Here is a 12,068-nt window from a genome sequence, read left to right as displayed (position 1 = left end):
AAATGTCGATCATGATAGACAGTCATAGGCCATCCCAGGGTTTTCTCTCCTACTCCCAAAGCGAAGTCTATAGGGGGCTCCCCCTGCGATTCCAAGGCCTAGTGGCGCCGCTCTCCGCCTCATGAGCAAGGCTACTTCTCAATGGTCACTCTACCTTTTGCCTACTCTATAGTTCTCGTGGTTGCTATGAGACCGCGAGGCCCGAGCGCGCTGCCATGGAAACTCAACGGCCGCGCTCAACCGTTGAGAGAGAGCGAGAGCGCCGAGGCGCGTGCGAGGGGGGCCGAGGCCAGGTAATGCCTCCGCCTGCTGGACTCCCCGGTCTCTGGCCGTCGCTTGAGTGGCAGCCGGCAGCTGGAGCAGAAGAAAGTTTGAGCTCGAGGAAGTGGGTGGGGTTATTGGTGCAAGGACGGCGGCGGGGCAATGCTGTGTTGTTTATTATATTTTATCCCACCTTTTCTCCAAGAAGCGCTCCCACTTCCCCTGACGTATTGCATCCGAACAACAACCCTGTGAGGTAGGTTGCAAGTGCAGAGACAGACAGGCAGACAGAATGTTACTGTTGGAGGACGAGGGGGGGGGAAATGCTTATCGTATCTGGAGATGACACAAACCGGGTGGAATAGCTATTGCATTAGAAGACAGAAACAACATTGAAAACGATCTTGATAGGTTAGGAGACTGCAGAAAATTACAGAATTACACTTAATAGAGACAAGGGCAAAGTTCTTCATTTAGAAAAAAGAAATCAAATGCACAGGTATAAGACGGGGGATACCCAGCTTGACAATAGCACGTGTGAAAAGGATATTGGAGCTGTAGTCGACAGTGAGCTGAATATGAGTCAGCAGTGTGATGTGGCTGCAAAAAAGGCAAATGCAGTTTTAGGTTGCATCAATAGAAGTATAATTTGAAATCCCAGGAAGTAATAGTTCCACTCTGCTCTGCGCTGGTCAGAACTCACCCCAAATACTGTGTCCTGTTCTGGCCACCACACTTTAAAAAGGATTCAGATAAACTGGAACAAGTTCAGGGAAGTGGCAACAAAGATGATCAGGGGAGTAGAAGCTAAGTCCTATGAGGAAAGATTGAAGGAACTGGGTATGTTTAGCCTTGAAAAGAGAAGATATGATAGCACTCTTCAACTACCTAAAGGGTTCTCATACAGAACAGGGCTGCAACCTGTTATTCAAGACTGTACAACACAAAATAATGGACTTGCGTTATAGGAAGGCAGATTTTGGTTGAACGTAAGGGAAAACTTCCAAATGGTCAGAGCAGTCAGACAATGGAACCAACTGCCTAGGGAGATGATGGACTCTCCATCACTTGAGGTATTCAAGCAAAGACTGGACAGGCATCTGTCAAGGACGCTTTACACTGGATTCCTGCACTAAGCAGGGAGTTCTACTCGATGGCCTAAATGGCCCCTTCCAACTCTGATTCTATGTGTGACTGGTCCACAAGGTCACCCAATCAACTTCTGGATGCACGCAGAGAGTATTTGAACCAGTCTCCCCAGTCCTAGCCCAACACTAGTTGTTGATGGCACCGCTTCCTCGACTGACAGAAATGTGAGCCTCAGGACTCAAGAAAAAGGTTTACTGAACAAGTGGACTGAGGTGAGCAGGATCCCGCCTTCTGCCCCTTTTATTTATTTAAAATATTTGTACCCTGTCTTTTATGTCCTTTTTCTCCAGCCTAGCCTATCTTATTGGGTTATTGTGAGGATAAAATGGGATAACCTTGTGTATGCTGTCTGGAGTTCCTTGGAGAAAAGTGGGAGATAAATGTGATAAACAACTTCGCTGATATTTAAGGCACCTAATGACTTTTTAAATTTCAAGTAATTTATATGCAGAGATCATAATAAAATAAATCCATTAAGGAGTTATGTTCTTTTTAGTTCTCTTAGGATTTTGGTTTTCAGCCCAGAATAACCATGCCTGTTCCAGATGTTATGTTCTGTGCGCAGCAGATTCACATTCCCCCTGAACTGCCAGATATTATGAAACAATTTACCAAGGCTGCTATCAGGACCCAACCACGTGATGTTCTCCAGTGGTCTTATGGGTGAGTAGAAAATCAAAGCTAATGACCCTGATTCAGAAGTCTTCACATCGTGACTTGAGTAGAATATTACCACTGGAAACTGACATTATAATGAGTCTGGGGAGAAAGAGATAGCTGGATTCAGCTTCCCAAACGGGAGAAAAAAAAGAGTGCTGATAGCTGGATGAAGGGTTTCTCCCACCCCAATGCTCTTTTTTAACAGGTCAGAATCCAGAAGAGTGATCTGTGCACAGAAATTTGTGTCTGTATATCAGTCGCTTTTGTTGGGTCAAGCAAATTCAGTACATCACAAAATATTTTAGCCCCATCTCATTGTATATCTGTACGACAATACTCATTTTAGCCCCTATTCTGTACATAAATCTTAGTGTATAGTTAAAAAGATTGCATGGCGGTGGCCCAGTTCACACAATCACTGTGGCTTAAGCTACCGTGGCTTGTTTAAGCCCCGGTGCATGCTGGGCACCATTTGCCTAATGTGACCCTCAATGGGGATGCATATCCCTATTTGCATGAAAAGATGCATCTGGCCAGTTTGCTAGGGCCCAAATCAGCATTATGATGCAGAAGGAAATGCATCCAGATGTGCACCTCCACATTGACTGTGTGCGCAAATCTGGTGACTTGATCGGATCTCTTTGATGAATAGAAGTAATGATCAAGGAAGATGGTTAAGGGCACAATCCTACGGCCACTAGTCAGCGGCTAGATGGCCATAGGATTGGTCGGTTCCCGGAGAACTGCCCTCCACCCCCTCCTGCGCCACCTTGTAGGCAGCATGGATCATCCCCGTGCTCAGAAGACACGTGCAGACCGAGGGAAATGGGCATTCCTGGGGGTGGGGCAGGGCGTTTGGAAGTGCCAGTACAACACTTTCTATGTGTTGTCTGGCCTCCCCACCCCGCACTCTGAGGTCCCACGGCTAGACAGCTGAGATTGGCTGTCTAGCCTCGAAAGCAGGGCGGCTGGAGGAGAGGAGATACACTCCTCACTGCTTCTCCTGCCCTGCCGTGGATAGGTGGTCGCCTCCAAGTTCAGAGCCCCCCCCCCCCCCGCTCTCTAATCCACTGAAGTCATATCAGACATAATTTCAAGAGATGCCATGAAGAAGAAAGAATGAGATGCATTGCTTCCTAACATTAAACAGGGGTGATAAGCATTTTCACCCTTACTATTAAAAAGGCCAATCAACATATTAAAACAATGGGCACAATCCAGCCAAAGTTAGGCATCTGAATAATAATAATTACTGGATTGAAAGGAAAATGGATCCTGTGGATAGACTGGCGAAATGGCAGACTCCACACAAAAACCTGACCAAAGCAACACTTGTAAGCATTTTGGCCCAAGCTATACCTTAAATCCATTTGTGTGTGTGTAATGGTAGTTCGACAACGTTAAATAACAAAAATATGCTTCCCATGGGGCAGTTGAAAGAAGAGAAGTGGCAACGGAGTGGGTGCTTAGTTCTTTCTCCATTCAGTTTCCCACTCCAAATCTGCCCTCCTCTCCCGATTCTTCCCCTCCAGGGATTTTTTAATTAAAGTTTCCTTGCTTTTAAAAACCCATGGGAGAAAAAGTCTTGTGGTAGTGGTGGGAATTTGGGGTGTGTTTGTGTTTTAATCACCCCTCCATTTGTCATGCCCCTGCTCAAATCACTCCCACTGGAAAAAGCTTTTTCTCATTGAAAGAGGATATTATACATAGTTGTGTGTGATGTAGTTCAAGCCTCAAATTGATGTACTGATTTTGAAAACGCTTAGTTATATCCCTGTCTTATCTGTTGTTAACCTCAACCATGTTTCTATGTTTGTGCTATCATAGGTATTTCCATGCTATGGCAAATGGAGAGCCTCTCCCGGTGAAGGAACGTGTTGAAATGCCAGTAGCCACACAGAAAAATGACACCGGTCTGACACCGGGACTCCTTAAAATTTTGCATAAACAGGTAAAAGTTGTTGCAGTACTCATCTTTAGAATTTTTCCCACACAACTGGAACCTAGGGAGGATAGTATTGTTGTTGTTGTTCAGTCGTGTCCGACTCTTCGTGACCCCATGGACCATAGCACGCCAGGCCTTCTTGTCCTGCACTCTCTCCCGGAGCGTGCTCAAGTTCATATTCATTGCATCAGTGATGCTATCTAGCCATCTCATCCTCTGTCGTCCCCTTCTCCTTTTGCCTTCAGTCTTTCCCAGCATCAGGGTCTTTTCCAGAGAGTTTTCTCTTCGCATTAGGTGGCCAAAATATTTGAGCTTCAGCTTCAAGATCTGTCCTTCCAATGAGCACTCAGGGTTGATTTCCTTTAGGATGGACTGATTTGACCTCCTTGTAGTCCAGGGGACTTGTAAGAGTCTTCTCCAGCACCACAGTTCGAAAGCATCAATTCTTCGGCGCTCAGCCTTCCTTATAGTCCAGCTCTCACAGCCATACATTACTACTGGGAAAACCATAGCTTTAATTAGACGGACCTTTGTCGGCAAGGTGATGTCTCTGCTTCTTACTATGCTGTCTAGGTGTGCCATAGCTTTCCTCCCAAGGAGCAAGCGTCTTTTAATTTCATGGCTACAGTCACCGTCTGCGGTGATCTTGGAGCTCAAGAAAGTAAACTCTGTCACTGCTTCTATTTCTTCCCCTTCTATATGCCAGGAAGTGATGGGGCCAGATGCCATGATCTTCGTTTTTTTAATGTTGAGTTTCAAACCAGCTTTTGCACTCTCCACTTTCACCCTCAACAAGAGGCTCTTGAGATCCTCTTCGCTTTCTGCCATTAGGGTGGTATCATCTGCATATCGGAGGTTGTTGATAATTCTCCCAGCAATCTTAATTCCGACCTGTGATTCATCCAACCCAGCATTTCTCATGATGTACTCTGCATATAAGTTAAATAAGCAGGGCGACAATATGCAGCCTTGTCGTACTCCTTTCCCCATTTTGAACCACTCGGTTGTTCCATGTCTGGTTCTTACTGTTGCTTCTTGACCCTCGTACAGGTTTCTCAGGAGACAGGTAAGGTGGTCTGGTACTCCCATCACTTTAAGAATTTGCCACATTTTCTTGTGATCCACACAATCAAAGGCTTTAGTGTAGTCAATGAAGCAGAAATAGACGTTTTTCTGGAATTCTCTTGCTTTCTCCATGATGCAGCGAATGTTGGTGATTTGATCTCTAGTTCCTCTGCCTCTTCTAAACCCCGCTTGTACTTCCAGTAGTTCTCGGTTCGCATACTGCTGAAGCCTAGCTTGTAGGATTTTGAGCATCACCTTGCTGGCATGTGAAATGAGTGCAATTGTGCGGTAGTTTGAACACTCTTTGGCGTTGCCCTTCTTTGGAATTGGAATGTAAACTGACCTTTTCCAGTCTTGCGGCCATTGTTGAGTGTTCCAAATTTGTTGGCATATTGAATGCAGTACTTTAACAGCATCATCTTTTAGGATTTCAAATAGCTCAGCTGGAATACTGTCATCTCCACTAGCTTTGTTGTTAGTAATGCTTCCTAAGGCCCACTTGAGTTCACTCTCTAGGATGTCCGGCTCAAGTTCAGTGACCGCACTATCATGGCTATCAGGGACATTCAGATCTTTCCTGTATAGTTCTTCTGTGTATTCTTTCCACCTCTTCTTAATCTCATCTGCATCTGTGAGGTCCCTGCCTTCTTTGTCCTTTATCATGCCCGTCTTTGCACCAAACGTTCCCTTGAGATCTCCAATTTTCTTGAAGAGATCTCTAGTCTTTCCCATTCTGTTGTTTTCCTCAGTTTCTTTGCATTGTTCATTTAAGAAGGCCTTCTTGTCTCTCCTTGCTATTCTCTGGAACTCTGCATTCAGTTGGGTATATCTTCCCCTTTCTCCCTTGCTTTTCACTTCCCTTCTTTCATGAGCTACTTGTAAAGCCTCATCAGACAGCCACTTGGCTTTCTTGCATTTCTTTTTCTTTGGGATGGATTGAGTTGCTGCCTCCTGAACAATGTTACGGACCTCCGTCCATAGTTCCTCAGGCACTCTGTCTATCAGGTCTAATCCCTGAAATCTATTCCTCACCTCCACTGTATATTCATAAGGGATATGATTGAGGTCATACCTGAATGGTTTAGTGGTTTTCCCTACATTCTTCAATTTAAGCTGAAATTTTGCAACAAGAAGCTCATGATCTGAGCCACAGTCAGCTCCAGGTCTTGTTTTTACTGACTGTATAGAGCTTCTCCATCTTTGGCTGCAAAGGACATAATCAATCTGATTTCGATATTGACCATCTGGTGATGTCCATGTGTAGAGTCGCCTCTTGTGCTGTTGGAAAAGAGTGTTTGCTATGATCAGCGTGTTCTCTTGGCAAAACTCTATTAGCTTTTGTCCTGCTTCATTTTGTACACCAAGGCCATGCCTGCCTGTTATCCCAGTGATTTCTTCACTTCCTACTTTAGCATTCCAATCCCCTATGATGAAGAGGACATCTTTGTTTGGTGTTAGTTCTAGAAGGTGTTGTAGGTCTTCATAGAACCGATCAACCTCAGCTTCTTCAGCATCAGTGGTTGGGGCATAGACTTGTATTACTGTGATGTTGAATGGTTTGCCTTGGATTCGTACTGAGATCATTCTATCATTTTTAAGATTGTACCCCAGTACTGCTTTTCCCACCCTTTTGTTGACTATGAGTGCTACTTCATTTCTTCTAAGGGATTCTTGCCCACAATAGTAGATATGATGGTCACCTGAATTAAATTCGCCCATGCCTGTCCATTTGAGTTCACTGATTCCCAAGATGTCGATGTTCAATCTTGCCATCTCATGTTTGACCACCTCCAGCTTACCTTGATTCATTGATCTGACATTCCAGGTTCCTAAACAATATTGTTCTTTACAGCATCGGATTTTCTTTTCACCACCAGACACATCCACAGCTGAGTGTCCTTTCGGCTTTGGCCCAGCCGCTTCACATTTTCTGGTGCTCCTTGGAAATACCCTCTGCTCTTCCCCAGTAGTATATTGGACACCTTCCGACCTGAGGGGCTCATCTTCCGGCGTCATATCTTTTAGCCTTGTGATATGTTCCATGGGGTTTTCTTGGCAAGAATACTGGAGTGGGTTGCCATTTCCTTCTCCAGTGGACCACATTTTGTCAGAACTCTCTGCCATGACCTGTCCATCTTGGGTGGCCCTGCACGGCATAGCTTATGGCTTCACTGAGTTACGCAAGCCCCTTCGCCACAACAAGGCAGTGATCCATGAAGGGGGGAGGATAGTATACAGATTTTTAAATGACTCCGATAGTCTAAAGTGAGTTAATTTCTCATGCTGTTTTCCTTATGTAATTTATGATGGATGTGTTTTTAAAGCTATCTGAAAAGGGAACTGTGGAATTAGCAGAACTTCAGAAAAAATGGAAAAACTTGTGCTTGCCAGTGGAACAGCTGCGCAACCTTCTTCGACTAGACAACTTTGTGGATGGAGTGGAATGGATGAAGTTTTTTTCTCTTGCTTGTAGTGCTCTTGGTGGGGTATGTATGTTTGTCAAAGTCTTTCTGCCACAGAATTTAACTGTCATGCACTGAAACTGAACAACAGCGGCCTTAAAGCTAAATTTCAGTATTACTAGTATTTTGCTTATTTTAATTTTAGGCAAATGGAGAAGGAGTAAAGTAGAGATGTTTTAAAACAATTTAAGTTTCAGAAGATAGGATCCAACCTACCCTGTTTATAAACCAAATATAACATATACTTGTTTGCAGTGTTTAAAACCTAGAAAGCCCTAAGTGTATCACTCTGTTTTTATATATAGTTTCCTAACATGCATGCTATGAAATAAATAATGCACATTTTCTGATTTTTTTCAGATTGGCTATACAATAGAAAAGCCATTGGATACTAGAAATTGGGTGTAATACGTACCTGGAAGTGCAAATTCATCCCATGTTGCCATTGAATTATACTTGTTCAGTTGCAATGGATGACATTTATTTACTTAGGGCACAATCCTGTGCATGTTTAGGCTGGCTGGCTGGGGCATGCTGGGAGTTGCAGGACTTTTTTCTGTCTAAACATGCATCGGATTGTGCCCTTAATGTTTTATGGAGTTTGTTTGTTTTTTGATAAACAGTTGCCTATCTCCTATTACAACTAGACTAACAAATTGAGAACTGCTTCAGACTTTACAGATACCCCAACTTGAAAGCACATACATGTAGGAAAATGTATGTGAACTCCAGGTAGATTATGTGTAGTGACTGCAAATGTTTATCTGCATGTACATGGAACTGCAATCATCTGTTGCTTCCCAACATAAGCATATGCAGTAACTGTATTTCTGCAGTTGCTGTCCTGGTGGTTTTATAGCCACCTACTTTGTTAGTATTCATCTCTTTGGAATGAGGTAGGCTATAATATCTATAGCGTTTGGTCCAGGATCTGCCTTCTGGAATGGAAGGGCTCCACTCATGGAAGGTGCCTGCACCCAATTTTTGAGGATCCCCGCTGCACCACAGCTCACCCCATTCAGCAGGGTTTCCCAGCCCTCTGGGTAGCATTTTCAGGGGACTGTAGGCATGGCTGTGGGGAGAAGGCAGGGAAGTCTGCTTCCACCAGCTAGTTGCACATGCCTAAATCTGGATCCAACCCGTAGTATAAATCTAAATAAATAAATACAGTGTAAGAACAGCTAGCAGTGAACGTCATAAGCTGTTTTGTGTACTAATATATGTCTGCTGATAGTAGATGCTAATGTTTAATTCTTTCTCTCATTGTTTTGGATCTTGTCAGTCCTTGCACAGTTCCATGAAACATGCCTGTGAGATTCTAACAAATGATCCAGAGGGTGGAGCAGCCCGCATTCCATATGAGACATTTGCATTTATCTATTCCTACTTGGCTGCTTTAGATGAAGAAATATCAGAGGAAGTAGTAGAGTCTTTTCTCAATGCCCTTAAAGAGCAAGTGTAAGTATTAATTGCCTGGGTGAATGTACTACAATCCAGCTCTGTCATGGGAACATGCTTACTTTGCAAGATTTGCATTTTAGCAGAGCAGGCTTTCTGCCAATTTTATTTGTTCTTGTGAAACTATAGGTTTCACAAGCAGATGATTAAAGTCTTTATAATCTGCTTTGAAGGATTATTCTTATTGTCCTTAGAAGCAGTGCAGCCTCAGCTGTTTTCCCTCATAGCTGCTGCTTACAGTATACTGTTTTGTTTCATGCCTTCGGCTGAGAACTAAGGTGATCAAAATAAAACATAGAACAGCTGAGAAAAGTAAAACATTATTAAAAGTGTTTGTCTCTTGTAACTGGAGAACTGGACTGAAAAATATCAGTCCCTTTCCTTCAAAAAGGAAGTTTTTGTGTTTGTTTTGAGGTATACTTTGCATGTCCCCCCGTTACTTGCCTTTTTTAAAAAGAAACAATCCCAGATGTTGTAACCTTTCCTCAGAGGGGAGTTGCTCCAGCCCCTTGATCACTTTAGTTGCCCTTTTCTGCACTTTTTCCAACTCTACAATATCCTTTAGGTGTGGTGACCAGAACTGTATACAGTATTCTAAGTGTGGTCATACCATAGATTTGTATAAGGGGAGTATGATATTGGCAGTTTTATTTTCAATTCCTTTCCTAATTATGCCTAATGTGGAATTTGCCTTTATCACAGCCATCGCACACTGGGTAGACATTTTCATTGAGAAACGAGGGCTTGTAGCTTGCTCCTGATCTTTTAACCATGGCTGAGAGATTGGGAAACTACTATGTTCGCACTAGTCCAAAGTGGAATAGTCTGTTTCAAACGCAATACTGTGATGTCCAGGCCACATACAGTGGACAGCAGAAAGGGGCGGCCATGCTTTGGGTAGTTATAGTTATCCTGCTTTTGTCCTCCACATATACATGGGGTTTTTTTTGGTAAAGCCTGGATGATATATCTTCCAGACAACAGACCTCATTCGAATGTATCTTACTAACAAGGCACGTGATGTAAACATAATCATACTACCAGTTTTGGCTGTCATAGGTTTAAGGCCTTTGTCTTTGGTATCCTGGCCCATTACGGTATCTGGATTATACAGATTATTTAAATAAGGAGCTTCATTCATATAGAGATTTTTGGGTCTATCTTGTGGGATAGAAATGTCCTACAAACAACTGAAAATACTGTGGTAAATATCCCCTTATGCATGTAACAATATTGCATCCAAATCCTTGTTAAACAAGTACTTCTATGCTAGATTGCATCTATTGTGTACCTTTTTGGATGGGAGGATGTACTATGGAATTAATGTAGAATAAACCAAACATATATTTCTTTAGGCTTTAATAATGGAAAGTAATATATTTTCTTGTAATTTAGGACACGTAAGGAATACATGGTTGGAATTGCAGATTTCAGCACTGTAAAAAAGAAGACTTAAAACAAGAAAGAGGACAAATTTTTAGTACAACGCAGAACTTAATGTGAAATAACACATTATACGCCATAAATATGAGTTTTTCATACCACTTGCAGTGTGCTTTAATATTTATGAAATGCTAAAAAAAAAATTATGAAGAAATGCCCCTACCATTTGATTGTGTAAAGTCAGAACATGATACTTTGTGAGACACTGCTAACATTTCAGAGAGGAGGAGAACAAGCAATCAATATCACTTGCTGGAGAGTTTAAGCTGTTTGAATGCCATAGGCAAGCTTAGCCATTCAGATGTGTATATATATATCTATATACAGTGTAATGTACAACTATCAGGTCTTGTAATGTAGATATTTCAGCACCCTTGTCTAGCAATTAACTGCTACATGGCTCGTTTGATTGGGAAGTGCATGCACCAATGTTTTCTGCATATGGTTCCTGCACCCTGGGCCATATTCTCCATCTATTGAATTGTGAGGAGTACAGCATCAGACTATCAACACTGTGATCTTTGAGAGCACCAATCACCTGTGTGGAATTAGGGGACAGACTGAATCCAGCCCTGAAATTGGTGCTATCAAAGCTTATTGTACTAGCCAGTTGGCAGGTAGGCAGATGCAGACCCCAGCTGTGTATATGGTTGTCTGAACTGGTGCCCAGGTGACTTAATTATTTCTATGATTTACTGAAGAACACTGCAAACATCCTATGCATATTTCACCTGCCAAAATGTTTTGTTCCTTACCACTACAGAAAGATGGGGGGGTGGGGGGTACACCCCCCCCCCAATCACCGAACAAAAGTATGTTGTCTCAGGTGTTTGGAAGCCATTGTTCAAAAGATCAAATTTCATATACCTATACAAATTACAATTAGTTGACTAAAAAACTTGGGACAGGAGCAAAGAAAAAAAGGAAAAGGGAATGACAATGATAATGCTGTCTTTTTTGTAAGAAAAAGACAGTTCTTATGTTCATATGAAAATTCCATATTTCATATCACTTGTATATGGTTATTGTTTAAAGCTAAATGTCAGCTATTGACATTCATTTTAAAAGTCAGTCAAACTTTAAAAAAAAACACACAAACACGCAGTAGTAGTATATTGAAGTACTATATTTTTCCAATCAAATGCTAAAGCACCAATTTCCTCAGCTTTTGTTTTAGTGTAGCACTTATTTGAATTCACTGCAATTCAAAGGCGTAAGCATCAAGTAGTAAATTCAAATTACAGAAAAAGTATTCTGTTATAGCTGCATCTCTAGTGGAAATAGGAAGCTTCCTGTACTACTTGTAACAACTCTAAATTTACTGTTAACCTATGAACTTCTCTTATGACTCTGAAGTTATTAGAAATTTTACCAGAAAAAAATTCTGCCGGTTCAAATCTTCAGTATCTCTTGCTATAACATACAAACATTTACAAATTATATAAGAAGGAACTGAAGTAAGACCAACACTTAGGGGGCAAGACATTAGCGTATTTGATCAACTGCAGTCCATCTACGCAATTAGAAGTTGTACCTATGCAGGATTTTTACTTCTAGGGCACATCAGGTTCTTAATCTGTGTTTCCCTTCTCTCCAATCCCAGGGCAACTCCAGGATCAGGGGTG

The 12,068-nt window shown here is 42.3% G+C and overlaps 1 protein-coding gene across 4 annotated transcripts; it reads left to right on the top strand.

The window, feature by feature from the left end:
* Positions 1-242: 242 nt before the first annotated feature.
* On the top strand, positions 243-11,818 carry ROPN1L (rhophilin associated tail protein 1 like). Of its 4 annotated transcripts, none has more exons than XM_084850604.1 (6): positions 243-293; positions 1,907-2,073; positions 3,898-4,021; positions 7,405-7,566; positions 8,825-9,000; positions 10,396-11,818. In XM_084850604.1, the coding sequence occupies exons 2-6, from the start codon at positions 1,943-1,945 to the stop codon at positions 10,454-10,456; spliced, it is 654 nt and encodes a 217-aa protein (XP_084706730.1). In that variant the 5' UTR covers positions 243-293; positions 1,907-1,942; the 3' UTR covers positions 10,457-11,818. The 4 variants fall into 4 exon arrangements, with proteins under 4 accessions (XP_084706730.1, XP_084706731.1, XP_084706733.1 ...); XM_084850605.1 differs by having other exon boundaries at positions 243-385; positions 10,396-11,355; XM_084850607.1 differs by having other exon boundaries at positions 243-1,622; positions 10,396-11,355.
* The last annotated feature ends 250 nt before the right edge of the window (positions 11,819-12,068 follow it).

Source organism: Heloderma suspectum, chromosome 4 (assembly GCF_057233095.1).
Source record: "Heloderma suspectum isolate Gila_16-S chromosome 4, 16-S_ref, whole genome shotgun sequence".
Taxonomy (NCBI): domain Eukaryota; kingdom Metazoa; phylum Chordata; class Lepidosauria; order Squamata; family Helodermatidae; genus Heloderma; species Heloderma suspectum.
The sequence above is the reverse complement of the archived record's forward strand: the minus strand, read 5'-3'. Positions and strand labels throughout refer to the sequence as shown.

What these genes read in the sequence shown, in the direction of transcription:
- ROPN1L (XM_084850604.1), top strand. Translation starts at nt 1,943, where the DNA reads ATGCCTGTTCCAGATGTTATGTTCTGTGCGCAGCAGATTCACATTCCC. An exon ending in CTTGTAGTGCTCTTGGTGGG is followed by an intron (nt 7,567 to 8,824) that starts GTATGTATGTTT and finishes GGATCTTGTCAG; the next exon opens with TCCTTGCACAGTTCCATGAA. An exon ending in AATGCCCTTAAAGAGCAAGT is followed by an intron (nt 9,001 to 10,395) that starts GTAAGTATTAAT and finishes CTTGTAATTTAG; the next exon opens with GACACGTAAGGAATACATGG.